Raw genomic sequence first — 21,161 nt, forward strand, 5'->3', positions numbered from 1 at the left:
TTCTGAAATGTTCCAAAGATTTTTATTTGCATGTATATAGCTGTAGATTACAGAAGGATGCTGTATCATTACCCTTTATAAAACACAGCACATTTAATTTGATTTTAAATACTTATTTTTAAAAAAATATTGCTAAATAGCTAAAATAAAAGAAGTTAGTTAAGGACTACTGGGATAGTAGCCAAGATTGTTACAAGGGGGAGGAAGAAAGTATTCTCCTTAACCTAAACTGGCCAGTCAGAAGTAGAAAGGCTACTCGGGGGCTTATGGTTCTGGATTCCTTGAGAAGACTGTCATATAAAGGAGGTTACAAATATTTGGTACTCAGTTAATATTGTCCTCATGATAATAAGCAGAATTATGTGTGTAGGATGGTAATTACATTTGCCATTAGAGAGCCTAGCAACTTTGGATGGAATCAAAGTCAATAAATATTGATAATATTTAATGAAGAGATCATTTTTGTCAAACTTTAATTAACAACCTTAATAAAAGTGAAGGCAAAAAACACAACCTATTTACTGTTAGGAGTGTTCTGGAATAATTTTATCTTGGTATAGGTGCTTTGTAAATAATGAGATGGGCACATTCATGAAAGAGTTGATGGATAGATATCGTGATGTTTATGTAGCTGTCCAGCCAGCTGGATGAATTCATCCTCAGACTTGTATACAACAGGGAAGTATTATTTTCCTTTTGCACTTAGGGGCCTTAAAGTTGACAATTTAACTAAGTTTCCCAATTAAATTATATTTGATAAATACAAGTAGGTGAACTGTTAATATCAAACATTTCATGCAGTAAATGAGACTAAAAACTCTAAGAATGCTGTAATTCTTCCTTCTCTGTCTTGTACGTGTTTGGTATCTCTACTTTTCACCAAAGGGCATAGTTTTTTTAGTCACTTCTGTTGTATTGCGTATTAGCATAATACATAAGATTGCTGTTTTTGAGACAGGAAACTGGGATACTTCTGTCCCTAAACTTTTTGTGGGATCACAAAATATTCACACAAAATACAAAAGGTCCCATTTTAAAAAAATGTGTACAGGTATCACTGTTGTCCTTCTGACTTTGCAATACATTCATATTTCTCAAAGTAGAAGATTTTCCAATAACTTCATCTTCTGAATGAGGTTATTTTTTAAACAATTAACAAAACTATTCAAAGCCCAAGATTTGGTGGTGATGGGGGACTTCAACTATCCAGACATATCTTGGGAAACTAACATAGCGAGGCACAGGCTATCCAATAAGTTTCTGGACTGCATTGGAGACAACTTTCTGTTTCAGAAGGTTGAAAAAGCTACCAGAGGAGAAGCTGTTCTGGATTTGGTTTTAACAAATAGGGAGGAACTAGTTGAGAACTTGAAAGTGGAAGACAGTATGGGGGACAGTGATCACGAAATAATAGAGTTCATGATCTTAAGGAAAGGTAGAAGGGAGACCAGCACAATTGAGGTAATGGATTTCAGGAAGGCAGATTTTGATAAGCTCAGAGAACTTGTAGGTAAGGTCCCATGGGAAGCAAGACTGAAGGGAAAAACAACTGAGGAGAGTTGGAAGTATTTCAAAGGGATGTTGTTAAGGGCCCAAAAGCAAACAATTCCGCTGTGTATGAAAGATAGAAAATATGGCAAAAGACCAGCTTGGCTTAACAAGGAGATCTTGCATGATCTCAAAATAAAAAAGGAGTCATATAAAAAATGGAAACTAGGACAACTAACAAAGGATGAATATAGGCAAGCAACACGGGAATGCAGGGGCAAGATTAGAAAGGCAAAGGCACAAAATGAGATCAAACTAGCTACAGGCATAAAGGGAAACAAGAAGACCTTTTATAAATACATTAAAAGCAAGAGGAAGACCAAGGACAGGGTAGGCCCACTGCTTAGTGAGGAGGGAGAAGCAGTAACAGGAAACTTGGAAATGGCGGAGATGCTCAATGACTTCTTTGTTACGGTCTTCACCGAGAAGTCTGGAGGTGTGCCTAACGTAGTGAATACAAGCAGAGAGAGGGTAAGTTTAGAAGATAGGATACACAAAGAACAAGTTAAAAATCACTTAGGAAAGTTAGATGTCAGCAAGTCACCAGGTCCTGATGAAATGCATCCCAGGATACTCAAGGAGCTAATAGAGGAGGTATCTGAGCCTTTAGCTATGATCTTTGAAAAATCATGGCAGACGGGAGATTCCAGAAGACTGGAAAAGGGCAAATATTGTGCCCATCTATAAAAAGGGGAATAAGAACAACCCAGGAAACTATAGACCGGTCAGTTTAACGTCTGTCCCAGGGAAGATAATGGAGCAGGTAATTAAGGAAATCATATGCAAACACTTGGAAGGTAATAAAGTGATAGAGAATAGCCAGCATGGGTTTGTGAAGAACAAGTCATGCCAAACTAATCTGATAGCTTTCTTTGATAAGATAACGAGCCTTGTGGATAAAGGAGAAGCGGTTGATGTCATATACCTAGACTTTAGTAAGGCATTTGATACGGTCTCGCATGATATTCTTATTGATAAACTAGGCAAATATAACTTAGATAGGGGCACGATAAGGTGGGTGCATAATTGGCTGAATAACCGTAGTCAGAGAGTTGTTGTTAACGGTTCTAAATTCTGCTGGAAAGGGATAACAAGTGGAGTTCAATATCTTGACCCGTACTGTTCAATATCTTCATCAATGATGTAGATATTGGGATAGAGAGTACGCTTATTAAGTTTGCAGATGATACCAAACTGGGTGGGGTTGCGACTTCTTTGGAGGATAGGGACATAATTCAAAATGACCTTAGCAAGTTAGAGAAATGGTCAGAGGTAAACAGGATGAGGTTTAATAAAGAGAAATGCAAAGTGCTCCACTTAGGAAGGAACAATCAGTTCCATACATACAAGATGGGAAGCGACTGTCTAGGAAGGAGCATGGTGGAAAGGGATCTAGGGGTCATAGTGGACCACAAGTTGAATATGAGTCAACAGTGTGATGCTGTTGCAAAAAAAGCAAATATGATTCTAGGTTGTATCAACAGGTGTGTTGTAAGCAAAACTCGTGAAGTCATTCTGCTGCTCTACTCTGCACTAGTTAGGCCTCAGCTGGAGTACTGTGTCCAGTTCTGGGCGCCACATTTCAAGAAAGATATGGAGAAATTGGAAAGGGTACAGAGAAGAGCGACAAGAATGATTAAAGGTCTAGAGAACATGGCCTATGAAGCCAGGCTTCATGAACTGGGCTTGTTTAGTTTGGAAAAAAGAAGATTAAGGGGGGACATGATAGCGGTTTTCAAATATCTAAAAGGGTGTCACAAGGAGGAAGGAGAAAATTTGTTCCTCTTGGTTTCTGAGGACAGGACAAAGAGTAATGGGCTTAAAGTGCAGCAGGGGAGGTTTAGATTGGACATTAGGAAAAAATTCCTAACTGTCAGGGTGGTCAAATATTGGAATAAATTGCCAAGGGAGGTGGTGGAATCTCCCCCTCTGGAGATATTTAAGAACAGGTTAGATAGACATGTCAGGGATAGTGTAGGTGGAGCTTGGTCCTGCCTTGAGGGCGGGGGGCTGGACTCGATGACCTCTTGAGGTCCCTTCCAGTCCTATTATTCTATGGTTCTATGATTCTATGATCATGACACAATGAACAAATAAAAAACAGGACTATGTAGCACTTTAAAGACTAACAAGATCGTTTATTAGGTGATGAGGTTTGCCATGGTCATGCCAATTTTATTCCACTATTTGATCTGAGGAAGTGGGTCTGGCCCACGAAAGCTCATCACCTAATAAACCATCTTGTTAGTCTTTAAAGTGCTTCATAGTCCTGTTTTTTGTTTCGGCTAGACCAGACTAACACAGCTACATTTCTATCACTATTCTACAGTTATTGCCATTCTGTTTAGATAGAAGGGCAGCACTGATAAACATGTGTGCTCTTTAGACATTTCTCTTTAGTTTAAACACTGTTCATCACGTTGAACACTCACTCCGCTGGGCAGATTTTTCGTATTCAATAGAGGGGAATTTCTATTTGGTAGATTATTTTACTTGGTGAAATGAAACAATGGGGAAAAGAAGCTCCCAGGCTTCTCACTGGGAAATTGGAAGGTATGAACTCTGTACTAATAAAAGTCATACTACACTCTTCTCAGGACTACTTTAAAATGTGATACTAGTCTTAAAAATGACTGTAAAAATTTCATCCTGGGTTTCATTTTTTTTTTTGCCTATTATTCCCATAAGAAATATTCTCAATTATGATGATTTTTTTCATTAATCCTGCAAAACCTCATCCTGGGATTTAAGAGCCAAGTGGTGGGTTTTTCTTCTTTTGAATCAACGCTGTAAGTTTTGAAGGCCAAACTAAAACCACAATTATATTTCTGCAAACTGATTGCCTTCAGTAGATTTTCACCAGGATATCTGTGAGGAACATAGTAAATAATTCTGTAGGTGTTGCACAAGAAAGAATAGAATTCAATTTGCTCTCTCTCTCATCTGTCGGTGCTTTGGGTTACTGACTTTCTGACAACAGGACCCCTCCTGCTGTGCTAAATCCCCTGCTCTACCTCTTCCCCTAGGCCCTGCCCCTGCTTGTTCTTCCTCATAGCATCTTGATCTCCACCCTCCTCCCTCCCTCCCCCCACTTCACCTCCTCAACACTGGATCCTCTCCTCTTCTCTCTCCCTCCTCCCTCTAGATTCCCTTTTCCCCAGAGTTGCAGACTGACATGGGGTGCCTGCCCATGAGATGAAGGTAGGACGCAGCCCTGTCTGAACAGAGACTGGAATATGTTGGTGACCTGGCACAACCTACCCTCATCCCCCCAACAGTTACTTGGCTTTTGATGTCCAGTAAGAACATCTAATTGGATACTGTAAGGTACCCTTTTCAACCAAACTTTCTGGTTGAAAACTGGGCACCTGGCAACCTTAATTGTGCTCTGCAGTGGTAAAAAAGCCAAACATTTTTTGCAGTCAGCACTCTTAACTCTATAAACGAAAGTGCTAGCTTTACAGTTTTCAGGGCAGAACTATTCCTTAAGCAGTGGTGCGGTTGGCGCAGTATTGGAAATAAAGGCTTTAAGTAATTTTTAAAAGGGGTGGCCAAATTATTTTGAGGTATAAGTGGTGCAGCTCCATTGCCTTCATTGATGTTGTACTGATTTACTCCAGGAGAGAATTTGGCTCTGAATTTTGATTAAGGGAAATGTCCCCTTTATTTCTCCTTCCTTTTCCTCCACTACATTTTATAGCAGCGCAATAAAGCATGGTACTGCCTCATATAGTATGTTGATGGGCAGCACTATAAACCCTATCATACAGTCCACAGAACTAATTCAACATACTTTGATTTAAGAATTTTTAAAAATATCCTGTATAATCTTGCCTGCAAGATAATTGATTTAGTGGCTGTAGGGGTGGAAAGGTTCCATTCTTAACCCTTGATATGATTTACAGTATACAGTTTGTGTCTTGAAAAAAACACTTAGATAAGTCTAAAGAAGTTATACTTTTTGTTACTTAATTATTGTGAGGTTTAAATCAACGGGGGCTAATCTGTACAAGGCATGGTGTAGGGCACATGTGGATTCACACAGTTTGGAGTTAAAGTATTTCCTAAGTAGCCCAAACACACAGTTATTTTATTCAAAGGATTCACTGACCCAGCATTTTTCTTTCAAGTGTTTTGCAGGTGTTTTGTTGAATTTTCACTGTCAAAAAGAATAAAAAGAGCATAGTAATATTTCAACTTTCACTTGATAACAGAAAATCCACAGCTTGCATAATGGAATCTGAGCATTTCATGCCCAATCATGTCTTTTTACATATCAGAGTGTAAGGTTAATGCATACATAGAAAAGGGTCCAAAGCTGGCCGGATCTGTTTAATGAAGATGCTTTCGATCTCACTTAATTGTTCTCTCTTCTGAGATATAAATGTAAAGTTTGTGTCTGATGGAGGACGTTCCCATTTCTTTCCTGTTATTTCTTTGGCTATTTACAACTCCAGGTTTGGTTTGGTTTTGAGACAAGCTTTTTATTATAGTTGTTGGATTCCACAGGAGAGTGACATGCTCTTTACTTTGTTAGTTCTAGGCTCACTAGTGAACTTGTTTTTCAAGCATTTAGAACTTCAGTAGACAGAATTAGTTCAGTGAATAGTTCAGGCTTCCCAGAGCATTCTGTAGAGCTGCTTATATAGGCTAATAACTAAGTCTTGCTGCCACTTTCTATCAGTAGATGTAATATTCTGACTATAAAATGGCTTCATTATACACAAAAACAACTGCTCTGATTGTGAATCCCAAGGCTTTTTTTTTTAATTAAATTAAACTAAAACATGATGGAAACATAAAATGGTTGTGGAACATTATCTGATCAAGTTACCTTAAATTGTAATTGAGACTATAGCAATGAATATTTTGCCTGCCGCATCTATTTAAAATATGGTAATTTTACAGCAGCATTATATTTTCTTTTCGTAGTTGGCAAACAGTTTTTCACAATTTCCCTGTAACACTTTAACAATAACATAAAAATACATGGTTCATCTTGGCATACTCAGGATATTCTTGATAATCTTGTATTAAATATGCCTATTTTGGACAATACATCAAGTTCTTTTATAATGTCAGCCACCTGCTGTTCCTCCTTTTTATTCATTTTACGTAAATTTCACTGATTTTAACATTTTTCTATCAAGGATACTGATACTTGTTTACGATCTTCTCATTTTTCCACATTGCTGATCAGTGCTTGATAAGAAGTACTTCCTCTGTAAATACTAATTCAGTAGAGCATGGAGTCAGAAGTTATACGTGAAAAACAACAAATTTAAAAAAACCAATAGCTAACAGGAAGGGCTACAAAAGAAAAGGGAATAATCAAGAGAGAAGATATATGATGAAAGAAATTGGGGAAAAGAAAGTTAAAAAAAATAGATGGGTCTAAAGAGGTGGATAGGACTAGATTAAATCAATGTGCATACAGGCAGTCCCCGGGTTACGTACAAGATAGGGAATGTAGGTTTGTTCTTAAGTTGAATTTGTATGTAAGTCGGAACTGGTACATATTGTAGGGGAAACTCTAGCCAAACATTTCTCCAGAGCTCAATTTTATTCTCCCACACCTCACTTCCCTCAGTCCTTTATTCTCAAGCTGAGGTGTCTGCTGAGAAAAGCCGCTCCGCGTCTCCCTGGTCTGCTGGGGGGGGGGGGGGGGCGCTAGCTTCACGTCTCCCTAGTCTGCTGGGGGGAAGCAGCTAGTGCGGGGTTGCCTCACCCTGTTTGTAAGTAGGGATCTGATGTAAGTCGGATCCATGTAACCCGGGGACTGCCTGTATTTCAAAAAGATTTCCATTCCATTTCAAGATAAACATAGTAACCTCCATATAATAACTGTATATGCCAGTTCAAAACAGAGGAGATTGGTACTTTTGAAACCTTGGGTATCTGCACATCATTGACCATGAGCACTAACTTTAAGTTTCTAGAATCATAGAGTCAAAGGGTTGGAAGAGACTTCAGGAGGTTATTGAGTCCAATGCCCTGCCCAGAATTTGCACATCAGCGGCATATTGGCCTTGGTAACACTGGGGGTTTTGTTTAACCAGGATTCTCATCAGCAAGGTTGGATTGCATTAACAAAAGGAATTGTTTTCTTCTTAAACATAAGTAAAAGGAAGAATTAGAGAAAATCCATACTCCTTTTTATTTTTATGTTTCCCTTTATCTTTTCATTTTTCCTTTCTCGCACTGTTCCTTCTTTCTTGTGATATTGGGATAATTTGGGAGAGAGACCAGAATTAATCAGTCTGGTGTGTCATAAATTATGGGCAAGCATTTGCTATTGTCCTTTTTCCTCTCTCGTCTGGATTTTAAATCTGTAGGCATTTATACCTGTCTCCTCAAACTTTTCCAAATGTTTCTGTCCTAAATGTCACTGATTTTAATGGCTCAAAGGTACAAAACCTGCTTCCATGATATTCCCTGATAGTAACATCAAACCATGGACCATGATCTTATTCCATTTGATGGATGAGCTCATTTTGCAACAGAGGACACATTAGATTTTTATTTATAATGGTGATAAAATTAATGCATGGTCTTCTTATTCTGATGGTATTAGATTTCTGTGTTAATACAGATTTTACTAGTGAAATCTCTTAAGTGCTCTTCTGACCTTTTAAGTTTTTTTAAAGTCTTCTCTTACAGGTGAATACCATTCCTAGAGAAACAGAGTATTTCCTCCTTTTTTATTTTCATTTTGACAGCTTGACATGCTTTTTTATGTCTACTGCTTAGATTTATTTTGTTACTTATTTTCTTGTTTTAGCACCGCCAAAATTTACAAGAACTCCCGTTGATCAGACAGGGGTCTCTGGAGGCGTCGCATCATTCATCTGCCAAGCTACAGGAGACCCAAGACCTAAAATTGTCTGGAATAAAAAGGGCAAGAAAGTCAGCAATCAGAGATTTGAGGTATTAGGTCCATTGTTCTGTTCCTCTGAAAAACCTTCATTCTAACATCACATTTATTTTATTTCTTTTAATCCTGGGGAGTGTGCTTTATTACCAGTGACTAAGCAAATAGCCATTACTGCAGGTGATAAATTTTTGCAAGCACTTCTGGGAATCACCTGCTCAGCAAACCAGTTGTGTCCAAGACCAGTGAAGAGACGACAGTTTGCTGATATCTTTGAAGAGTTTCCTTTTGCCTTTTAAAATGATCAGTATTGAGAAAGATCTCAGAGGAAGTGAATTTCCTACCCTTCATGGCTAGAAAAATTGAACAAAATGATAAAGACGGTCTACTAGTTGAAATACGGGGGTGTTTTGGGGACACTATTGCCTCTTTATGTGGTGGGAGGAGTTGGGATTAAGATTGGTTTGGCCTGTGGATTGAGCAAAGATGCATTCCAGATGCCTGTTCTGAGAAGATGATACCAAAAAACTGGAGTTGCTCATGTATAACTTCATCTGCATCTCCACTAGTTTCACAATATTAATAATAGGGTTTTTCGTTAGGAAAGTAATCACTAAGCAAAGTACTAAATAATCTATACAGTTATGACACACACTATATGAATGAATGAATGAATGAATGAATGAATGAATGAATGAATGAATGAATGAATGAATGATATAGACTTGGCTGCCAAAATGTTAATAGGAAAATGTAAATCTGTACCTCTGACTCTGAAGAGACATAGCACTCACCCAGGATGCTAGTTTTTGATGATATTTGAGTGGATAACTCACAGAAGATGTTGGAAATTAGTCCTGCTATGCCAGTAGAGCAAAGACTGTCTTTTATTTCTTATGTGAATCATACAATCATAGAATACTGGAACTGGAAGGGACCTTGAGAGGTCATTGAGTCCAGACCTCTGGAAGGACCAAGCACTGTCTACATCATCCCAGATAGAACAGAATCATAGCTAGTGTGGGATAGTTGTTTTAAGTGTATTTAAAAGCAATCAGCTCATGTTTAGGTAACATACATGATCTGTCAGCCTCTCACTAGCTAATATGGGTCTTTAAAAATGTATTTAATCCAGTAAGAAAAATAGTTGTCAAAAGTTTTTAGTGCTCAATGCAGATGGTTGCTTTCAGCTTTCAATACTTATGCATAATTCTTTTTTTGTAATTGGAATTAGAGGAGAATGGACACTTTTATTATAAAGTATACAGAATCTGTCGCATAATGGTCACAAAATCTACATGGAAGATGAATAACAGACAGATCATGTTTATGTATATGTCTAGGTGTTGAATGTGTTCATTTAGTTTTATTTTGCAGTTTTGTTTTATTTGTGTCATATATCATATTATGTTTATATCTGTATTTGTTGTATGGGAGAATAGGCTAAAAGATAAGCATGTTTTAGTTTCATAAAATATTTTAACAGAACTATAAATATATGATGTAAAATGTATTTTAAAAAGACCTTAAGTGGCATGTGGAACAAGAGTTCATATTCAAACAGGATAGAACATGTTTCAAAGAATTATGAAATATTTAACAAGTGATTTTCATTATAAAGCACTGAAAAGCTAGTTAATTAAAGCAGAAAGCACATTAACACTTTAAGGAGCTTTCTTACTTCTCAAAAAAAAAGCTAACTCATGCTGTAGAATTTTCAAATGGATAGTAGAGCAGAAATTATATTCAGAAAACTCACATGGAAAAAAAGAGAATATTTCAGACTTTTCACCTCAGCAGTAACTGCAGGGGTCTCCAATAACTATTCTTGTTTTTCCCCTTATTTGCTAAAATAAAAGTTTATGTATGTTTCTGAATTTCATTACATAGTAAGGAGGCTTCACCTGCCTACCTCACATTACACAAGTGCTCTTGCTCCCTGTTTTAACTGTTCCAAATACTGAGTATTACCCAATAATTAATAGGAATGGCTTATATTTTTCAGAAATTTCAGAAAGGGAGGACCTTTCACATGCAGTAAATATGTATTATGAATGAATGCTGCTGCATGGCATTTTTCCTGCTTCAAATCCATTCAAACAATGTTCATTAGAAAGTTCAGTTTGAAAATTAGTGGTTAAGAATCCTGATGAGGAGAGACTGCAAAAGAAATGGAGCAAGGAAAGAGGAAACAACTGAAAAAATGTTGTATATTTCACCACTCCCTGTAGTGGAGACATCTAAGTTCTGTTCTTAGTACATTAAAACTTGAATTGTCCGGCATCCAGTGGTCCGGCACTCCCGATAGTCCGGCACCAACTGGAACCCGGAAGTGCTCCGGCCAGCCGGACAATTGGAGCTGCTGTGAGCCCCATGGACGCTCGCGGCTGGGAAAGGGAAGGGGAGAAGAGGGGAAGGGGATTATACCCCTGTGATGGGTCTGCCGGGACTGCACTGCAGCCGGCCAGGGTGGGGAATGGCATGGCAAGGGGCGAACCCTTCACCATTTGGCAGGAAGGTGGGGGAAGCTCCACGCAGCTGCGAGAGCTCAGTCCCCGAACTTGCCCCCTTCTGGCTGCGCTCAGCCCCGCACCGCCGCCAAGAGTTTCCCAGAGGGGAGCGGGCTCCCCACCCTCCAGACTGCAGTAGTTATCTCCGAGCAGGGGGGTGAGGGGCGGCACTGTGGGACCAACCCGGAAGCACCCTAGCTGCTCTGCTCTGCTCTGCTGCTTCCCCAAGTCTGCCGCTGCTGAAACTGATGAGCAGTGGACTTCGGGAAGCAGTGGAGCAGAGCAGCTGGGATGCTGCCAGGTTGGTCCCGCAGTGTTGCCCCTCACCCCTCCTGCTCGGCGATAACTACTGCAGTCTGGGGGGTGGAGAGCCCGCTCCCCTCCTGGAAACTCTCGGCAGCTATGCAGGGCTTCCCCTGCCTTCCTGCAAAACAGCAGAGGGTTCATCCCTTGCTGCACCATTCCCCACCCAGCCCCTGGACACAGTGTGGGTCCCAGAAGACCCGTCACAGCTGCCCGTCGGAGTACCTCCCGATACTCTGGCATATCTGATAATCTGTCACCACCTAGGTCCTAGATTATCGGAAGTCTACTGTACATGCAGGAGCATAGCCTTCACTTCAGTTAAGTATCAAGGAGTGGGCAGAAATATTTGAGTTCAGGTTATGAAAAAGAAGAGTTCACAAACTTATTCTTGTGGTGCACCCCACAAAATTAATTTTAAGACTCAACATCTGAACTTCACAAGGTTTCCCCAGCCCAGTCATCTGCAACTTTTCCAATAACCAATCAGCATCTAGGATTACCCAATGTTCTTATGGTCACTCAGTTTCCTAAGTGTTCAGTTGAAAGTCCCTCTGTCCACTGGGGAATTCTGATAAGCTGATTGTTAGGCAAGTGAGATGGACTTTCTGATGGGAAAAAAGCCAAATATGTACAGATCTTATTTTCTTTCTTTACAAAACAACAACTTGTAAAGCAGTGGTCCCCAACCTTTTGGGGCTGCCAGGTGCCCGGGGGCGGGGCCACGCATGCGCTGCGCACCCAGGGGCGGCATCGTGCATGTGCCGCTCGCCTGGGGTGGGGACCGCGCATGTGCCAGGGGCCCGCAGCCTGGGGCGCAAGAACGGCTCGGGATGACCCTAGTCACTAGGCGGGCACACATAAATGCCCCGGCAGGTGCCGTGGCACCCGTAGGCACTACGTTGGGGACCACTGTTGCAAAGTATATGCAGCTAAACAAGGAATTATGAAACATGCAACAAAAACAATCTGAAATAATATATAATAAATAGCATTAGAGAGGCAATTGAGTTAGTCTGTAACAGGAAAAACTTTAATAGTCTGGTAGCACTTTAAAGATTAACAAAACATGTAGATGGTATCATGAGCTTTCGTGGGTACAACCTACTTCTTCAGATGACTGGAGTGTTGTAGCCATGAAAGCTCATGATACCATCTACAGGTTTATATAATAAATAGTTAGCCATTAGAGGTCCCTTTTACAGTTTAGAAGATAATCTTGTTTGCAATCAGAACTACTGGGTTTCTCCATACTGCTCAAAAAGTAACATTTCATCCATACTGCTCAAAAAGTAACATTTTTAGCCCATAAGCAAGCTTGGCAGAATTTGATTTTTATTTTTATTATTTTTATGGATAATCATTTTTTTTAGAAACATTATTTTCCTGATTTTTCACAATTGCTCAAAATTATGGGTTTTAAGCATTTTATATGATTTTATAAATTTAAATTTTCACATTTGTGGGAAATTGGGGGGGGGATTATACAATTGGTGAGGGTCTAGACAATAAAGTTTTTATGACAGCAGACCATTATAACATTATAATTTTTAATACAATTGATAACATCACCTGTCAAAATAATATGAAGTACTTATCCTTAAATCAAACAGGGTATGTCTGCACTACCACCCTAGTTCTAACTAGGGTGGTTAATGTAGGCAACCGGAGTTGCAAATGAAGCCCGGGATTTGAATTTCCTGGGTTTCATTTGTATATTGCCGGGCGCCGCCATTTTTAAATGTCCGCTAGTTCGGACTCCGTGCCCGCGCCTACACGCGACTCGAACTAGGTAGTTTGGATTAGGCTTCCTATTCGGAACTACCGGTACACCTCGTTCCATGAGGAGTAACGGTAGTTTGGAATAGGAAGCCTATTCCGAACTACCTAGTTCGAGCCGCGTGTAGCCGTGGGCACGGAGTCCGAACTAGCGGACATTTAAAAATGGCGGCACCCGGCAATATGCAAATGAAGCCCGGGAAATTCAAATCCCTGGCTTCATTTGCAACTCCGGTTGCCTACATTAACCACCCTAGTTAGAACTAGGGTGGTAGTGTAGAAATACCCACACTGATTCTCAAGTTTTCAAGCAGCATTTTTCTTTCTTTGCCTGTCTGTACATTTCTGTTATTATCAATGGAAGTTTTTTGTGTTGGTTGGTATATGATTAATTTTTACCCACAGTTGCTGATAAAAATCTTTTTCTTCCTAAATCAACCCATAAGAAAAACTGACCTATATCTAATCCATAGTGTAATTTGTACAGGGGTCTCAAATAACCACTGGGGTGCCTCCTGCTTCTCACGCTGGGAATTAGCTCAATTGTTCGTAGAGTGCACTGTCATCTGGTCAGCACCTTACCCATTGTCTGTTCTCCTGTCTCCACCATCCACTTCAGGAACACGGCCCTCCAGCAGTGCCCACCACTCCATTCAATCTCCCTTCTGGGTATATTGGCAGTCCTCCAGCTCACACCTGCCTCAGCAGCCAACTACAGCCCCAAAGTCTAGCCCCTCATCTCAGGGACAAGCTGCAGTCTGCTATGACCATGCTCAATGTGGCAAGGTATGGTGCAAGAAAGAAGGTGGAGGAGACCCAGGCCTGCCCGCTACTATGGGTCCTGACCCAGGGGTCCTCTGGTGGCCTCTCACTGCCCCCTTTCTCTCCCCTTGCCATGCAGTGTTTCGTGAGCCGCTTCTCTGTGACCATTGCTCCTTCTTGGCCCTTGTATCAAGGCCCACACAGCCTGGCTGATATCAGCCTAGATTGTGTGTCTGGCTTCCCTGAGACTGTTCAGCAGTGCTCTGTCCACAGTGTTCCTGGTTCCCTCCCCAATTGGGATCCAGAGCTTTCTCCCTTGCTGGTCAGAGCAAGAGTGAGCTCCCCGTAGGTCTGCTGCCTTTTATATGGCCCAGCCTGGCCCTGATTGCCTAACTGCTTCTTGCCCTGATTGGCCAAGTGTGTGCAGTCTTCTGCTGGCCTTCTTTTAACCCTTTCCCTGCAGGAGTGGACTACAGCACCACTACAGAACCTAATAGAGGATGAGGGCCAGAAGGAGGCCTAGGGAGTTATCTGAGCAAATGAAGGAGTTCCTATCTGGCTTCTGCAGTGGGCCTGACTCCTGTTTGATCTCTGGTTTCTGCAGGGCTGGCCCACAATATTTTGGCACCTGATATGGGGAGCTCAAATGATGCCCCCATGCCACTTTTTCTCCTGCCTGCCTGTTATGTCTCTTGTGCCCTCCTTCCTTCAGCACAGCACTCCACCATCTCTGAGCATCTGGAGCAGAGAGAATACATATGCACCAGCAGCAGACACAATTTTCTACACTCAGGGTCCTAGTAGCGCCCCTGCCCTCCAGTCTGGCACCTGAGGCGGCCGCCTCAGTTCACCTCATGGTAAGGCCAGCCTTGGGTTTCTGATTCCTGCTCTGATCCCTGGCTTGCTTCCTGGACTTTGATTCTATTTCTCACCTCTGTTTTGGTTTCCTGATACTGATTTTGATGCTAATCACAAGGTCTGACCACCCCTTTTCCAGCCATTAAGTCAGACTGCCCACTTCTCAGTGCTAACTTTCTCCATCTTTCCCCTTCATTATCAAGTATGTTGTATCAAACTGTTTCTCAGGATGGTGGAGTCTCCTCTCTGTACATAGCAACCCGCACATCATGTAAACCAGCTGTCCTGTTTGAGTTCACATCAGAGAAAGATCTGTGCGCCCTCTAGATTTATTCGTAATGGATAGAAAATAAAGAAGAGGCAGTCCGTATGTGTGCTGTGCCACTTATTTCTTCCCAATAGAGCACATATTATTTTTTGTCCCTCAGGGTATGTCTACACTTCATTCCTCTTTCGAGAGAGGGATGCAAATGCAGCTGAGTGAAACTGCAAATGAAGCGCGGATTTGAATTTCCTGTGTTTCATTTGCATAATTGCATCCGGGCGCTATTTTGAAATACCGTATTTTGAAAAAAGAAACACCGTTTAGATGTGGTTATTTTGAAAGAAAACCCTTCTTTCAAAATTACCATTACTCTTTAGAAAATGAGGTTTCAGGGTAATTTTGAAAGAAGGGTTTTCTTTCGAAATAACCGCGTCTGGACAGTATTTCCTTTGTTGAAATACGGTATTTCAAAATAGCGCCTGGATGCGATTATGCAAATGAAGTGCGGGAAATTCAAATCCGCGCTTCATTTGCAATTTTGCTCAACTGCATTTGCATTCCTTTCTTGAAAGAGGAATGCAGTGTAGGCATACCCTTAGACTACTCCAAGAATCAGAAAAGCCAGTAAACCATTCTTAAGATGTGCATGATGAGGTAGCATACATGCAAGATGACCTTAAAATTGTGGAGACTAATGATCAATGTTGCATCTATGGGACCGGGCCTAGTTCAACATCATCCTGCCCAATTCTCTGTGCAAGATCTGCCATGGGAGATACAGCAATTTTCTGATATCCAAAGAAGGTGACCCTTGGATTTTCATAGAGAGGATTGCTATTCATGTGTTATCCTTCTATTTTAATTTCCAAATGAGGCCAAAGCAAATCCTGGTATTTCCTATATGTGGATTGAACTCTGGGTCAGATTTTGAAAACATAGGTTGCATTTGTACAGGTACAACTTTGCATGTGTATTTTTGAGTACTGTTATTTTACATGTAATTGTTAAACTATCCGTATGCAAAAACCCATTTGTGTACACAAACTACAGAGAAACGAACAGTCTAGAGCTTGTAAATTCTGTCATGTGCCCATGGTAGCAATACTGCCCAAACGTGTCTAGAATGCTCATGGTTCCAATGTTACATAGCAACCATTGAGGGGGTGTTTGACCGTTCCCCAGAAGTTTAGCCTGTTGATTTTATTTCCAGAGATCCCAACAGCTCAGAAAGTTGCAATCTCTTTTTTTCTTTCATGCTCCCAAGAAAGAACTGTTGTTCTTCTCTGTCAAAGGATCTTTTTGCAGCTGAAAGAGTCTGTTGCCTCTTTAGAATCAGGTGACACTGAACAAGGGACATAACAGCCTGCTGGGCCAAACAAGAATCTGCAGTGGGACTATAAATTTGCAAGGCCGTGACCTGGCACTTACTTACTTTTCACTGCTTGGCTGAGACGAATGCAGCAGTCAAAAGAAGAGCTCTTAGTAACATAGTCTTGGGCAGTGCAATGCTTTGTTATTCCTGCAAGGCATTCATGTCTACCTGTAGAGGTATTAGCCTCTTGGCTCAAGTAAAGGGGACTGCTTAAGCAGAAGAATAAATTTTATTTTTCTGACCAAACAACAGAATGTTTTGAAGAGATGCATGAATATCCCTGCTGAATAGCCAGCACCAGAACTGATTATCATTCTGAACTGTTGCACACAGTTAATGAAAGTGAGTTATTAGTTGCTAGAGAAGGTGCATCTGGTGCCTGTGGTGAGTGGTCTGCTGCAGAGAGCAGCAACATCCTGACAAGATGATTGATTCATCTCCCTGAGTAAGAGGAGGCAAGAGGCAGTAGTCCTATTAGTTCCAGACTGCAGACGTTTTCAGGTGAGGGAATGAAAGTTTCTTATGTAAGTGATGTAAAAACAACAATAAACTGCCACCAACAATAGTCATTTCATTGTGTCTCTAAACTAGACATGGTTTATTTAAATTATACTATTAGTTCATCTTACTTATACATCATGGACCAAATTCACAGCTGGAACAAACAAGGGCATCGCCTTTGGAAGTGTCTGGGACACATTCAAGCATAAACAAAAGAGCAAATTTAATATTGGCTTTAAATAGCAAAGTAGTATAATTCTTAACTATTTGGATTTGATGTGGGTGCAAAATAAATTGAGCTTACATGATAAAGAGGGAAGAAATGGAGTGGAGTGCAGCTTGAAGAGCAGCTAGCAAGAGAGTGTTACTGGGTTATAAGAAACAATGAATGGTCCTGTGTTAAGTTATTTTGGGAGGTTTTCTATGTATAGACTAACACAGCTACCCCTCTGGAGTATAAGAAAGTGTGACAGGTCTAAAGTAAGGTTATGCTTATTTACACTTTTCTGTTAATTGTTGGGTTTGTGGGGTTTTTGGCTAACTCCTTCCATGTAAATTACACTTACGTAGATCACTGAATATCAGTGTATTGCCACTTAAACATCCTTACACTTCTTTAATGAGCAATATATAGTTAAGTCACTGTTGAATTTGCCTCCGTATGTATATCTGAAAAATTAAACTGGCTTTGATGTTATGAGTATGGATAGTTCATCGTGCATATGCAGAATTAGTTGAGAGGTAGGCATTTGTAACAACACCTGTGACAGCTGTTGTTTCCTTCAACAGGTAATAGAATTTGATGATGGATCTGGATCGGTTCTCAGAATACAGCCTCTGCGGACTCCACGGGACGAAGCTATTTATGAATGTGTTGCTTCCAATAATGTTGGAGAAATAAGTGTGTCCACTAGACTCACTGTTTTACGTGGTAAGTCCGTGTCAGACATTAATTTATTTTCTTTGCTTGTGTCAAAACTGTTACACCATTGCAGTCTTTTTTCTACAGCTAATGAAAGAAAAAGAGCATTTAAGGTTACTTTTTGGAGGATACTCTGTTGTATTGTGAATGCTGCAAAATGAGAACTTCCTTGTCTGAAGTTTGGATTTGGTTTTCTTGACTCTTTAATAGCTCTGTCCTCCTGAACAGGCAATAGAGAAGGAAAGAAAAACTCATGTTCAAAGAAAGCAAGAGAAAGAGGAATAATGGGAAGGCTTTGGCTAGCACAAGCAAACAATTCACCACCCTGCATCTTAAGCTGAGGGAGGGTTGTTTTTTGTGAATGCATCTGATTTACATATTATTGCTGTCTTGGGCAACTTTTATTTGTGTGATTGGCATTTATACAGAAAGTTATTCAAGCTAACACTGACCTTGGCAAAGCTACAGAAAGCATATTTACATGATGATGAGCTGTAGCTAAACGTTTTTTTCAAAGTACTGGGCACAGACATGCTTTTCTTGAGCCTCAGACATGCATGTTATCTTATACATCTTTTTCTTCCTTCTTTAGTAAACATAGTTATTGAAGCCAATGAAAGGATAATCAGTTTTTTAAACCCTGAAGTTAGAATATAACATTTAGTGCCAAACCGGTGGACTCACTTATAAATGATATTCCCATTATTGCAAATATTAATAATTAAATGGTCTTCTTCTGTATCTGTTGTTCATTCTTCTTGGGACGGATAAAAACTTTGTTTTGACATGTGAAATATGTCCCTTCCTCATTCGCTTACCAATCCCTCTTAGGGTATGTCTATACTTGCAGCCTATTTCGGAATAGGGCTGCAAATGTAGACATTCAGAATTGTAAATCAAGCCAGGGATTTAAATATCCCGCGCTTGCTTTGCATCTTCCCAGCCAGGTGCCATTTTTTGAAATTTACAAGCACGGAATAACTGTCCATGTCTGCCCACTGCCCACTACATGCGGCAGTGAAATGGAGGTTCGAAATACAGCCCAATTTTGAACTACCTGTTAAACCTCATTGTAGGAGGAATAACAGGTAGTTCAAAATAGGGCTTTAATTTGAATGCCCGTTTCACTGGCACGTGTAGACATGGGCAGTTATTCTGGGATTGTAAATTTCAAAAATGGCGCCCGGCCGGGAAGATGCAAATCAAGCACGGGATATTTAAATCCCGGGCTTGATTTGCAATTCCGAATGCCTACATTTGCAGCCCTATTCCAAAACAGGCTGCAAGTGTAGACATACCCTTATAGTCCAACGTCCATTCTGTATTTTGAAGGAAGGATCTTTCAACAGAACATTAGCAGAAAATACACCATATCAGCCACATAAACAGATGGCAGTAAGTTTGTGAGCATGTTTTTTATAATTGGGATGAGAATTTCATCTGTCATTCAGCATTAAGAAGTCAATCCTTGGAGCAGTGTATTTTATTATATTTTGCCCCACCATTTAAAAACATTTGGGGAAATATGGAGGTTGCTTTTCTGTATTTTCCTTTTCCTTTTGTGCAACTTTCAAACACCTGAGTTTCTGTGCAGCAAGGAAGACTAATTTATTTGCATGTGGTTTCTTAACCACTGCAAACAATTACGTTGTTTCCAACAGTGATGAAAAACGGTCACCATATTCTGTGTGTATGATATCTATTTAATTTTTCCTCATAAGTACCTGATAAATTGAGAATAAAGATATGAATAAATCTGTTAAAACTTAAAATGTTATCTTTAGTGTTAATATGACTGTACTTGGCTTCATTTTAATTGCTTTTCCCAGCCACAGTCAATAAAAATGATTAATATTTTAACTCCCCTGTTCAAGATCAAAAACCAACTAGTTGTTTCTGTTGTTTGGAATTACACAAATTACATTCTGTTCAGTTTTTTATAAATTCATAAATTAAAAATGAAAGGCCCAACCACAAAATCATATCAGACAGCAATAAATGTTGTTGGCAGTGAGACCTGAAGACAAGTTCTATTTAAACTGCAAAAATTCTCTCTTTATCCAACATGAACTTGATCCAATAAAAGATATTGCCTCAGCCACCGTTGTCTTTCTCATAACAATAAATATCATTTAAAAAATTAAGAACTTAAAAAAACAGTGGGAAATTCAAATGTAAAATGTATTCTCTGCCTACAGAGCTTTATTGAGGGGTAGAATACATGATCTACTTAAATATATGTACAAGCCTCCTGAGTCTTTTTGATGAAATGTGATTTTAAAGATCCAGTTCTGAACCAACTGTTTCTTCCTTACTCTATAGTAGACACAGGGACTTAGTCTCTTCCCATTGGCAAACAATAAATACTTAATGAGTTGTAAGATCGGCACCAGTGTCAAAACTGTCTGGCTCTAAAAATATGATCTACCTTTTCCTTCCCCCATCTGTAATGTAAGCCATTTGTTATAAAGTATAGGCAAGTTTTTTCTTTTTCTTTCCAGCTCAAATGGTTCAATACTGCTTAAAAATAACTGTTAGCATTCTGTTTCTCATGAATACCCTACAAAAGAAAACATAAATTAAAATTTTTAGAAATGGAACAAAGACTTTGTAGTCTCAAGCCATAATACTTAAAAATAACTGTTAGAATTCTACCTCTTCTGAACACCCTATAATAATAAATGACAGTGTGTATACATATGATGGATATACTCAAGTTGGTAAGAAAACAAGGAAAAATTAAATTAGTGGTTTTAGAAAAGTAAGGGAGACTTAAAGCTTTAGTTGGAAGGATAAAGGGAAGTAACTGAGATCCTCTGGGTTCAGGGCTGCGGTAAAGCAAGATCCATATATCTAAGTCATGAGCTGGAAGCAGGCCTGTGAACACATTGATCGATGAGGTATGGAACGGTGTGATAATGCCAGAGAAAATTGGGATCTGCCAACTGGAAAGCGTGAGGCAGCTTTGGTAGGTTTAGAAGCCACTTGGATTTGTTGTGGTTGATCATTTCTTTTATTGAGTCCAATGTTTTGGGCATTAGCCTGAGATTCGGGCAATCTAGATTCAATTACTGCTTTGGGCTTCCTGTGTGGCCTTGTGCATGTCACTTATGTTCTATATGCCTCACTTCCCCACCTGTAATATGACCACAATAGAGTGTCTGTGCTTCACAGGAATGCCGTGAGGAAAGTATATTAATAGCTCTGAAGCACTCAAATAGTATGGCTAAAGGGGTTGTGCCAGTATGAGAGAGATATATGGGTTGATTAGATCCAGGCGCCCTGTAGGTTGAATTCACTAGAGAGCTCCCATTGTGCAGGTGGCACACATCTCTTCTGAAGGCTTTTCAAATGCTGCTTCCCTGTGTTCCTTGGGAGAACCAGCAAAACATTTGTGCTGCATCTGAGACCATCCATGCTCTTGTCGTAGGAGGTCAGTATTTGACATAGATTTAACAAGCTTTGCTTAG

At 40.0% G+C, this 21,161-nt stretch overlaps 1 protein-coding gene across 17 annotated transcripts in view; it reads left to right on the top strand.

The window, feature by feature from the left end:
- PTPRD (protein tyrosine phosphatase receptor type D) overlaps positions 1-21,161 on the top strand; it is a 1,779,541-nt gene that overhangs the window by 1,463,393 nt on the left and 294,987 nt on the right. For 10 of the 17 annotated variants that reach the window (XM_075931585.1, XM_075931586.1, XM_075931588.1 and 7 more), the window contains 2 exons: positions 8,330-8,478; positions 17,559-17,700. In XM_075931585.1, coding sequence (XP_075787700.1) covers positions 8,330-8,478; positions 17,559-17,700 — 291 coding nt within the window. The remainder of the gene's footprint in view (positions 1-8,329; positions 8,479-17,558; positions 17,701-21,161) is intronic. The other 7 variants (XM_075931589.1, XM_075931591.1, XM_075931594.1 and 4 more) reach the window with 2 other exon arrangements.

Source organism: Pelodiscus sinensis, chromosome 6 (genome assembly GCF_049634645.1).
Source record: "Pelodiscus sinensis isolate JC-2024 chromosome 6, ASM4963464v1, whole genome shotgun sequence".
In the NCBI taxonomy this organism is placed as follows: Eukaryota; Metazoa; Chordata; order Testudines; family Trionychidae; genus Pelodiscus; species Pelodiscus sinensis.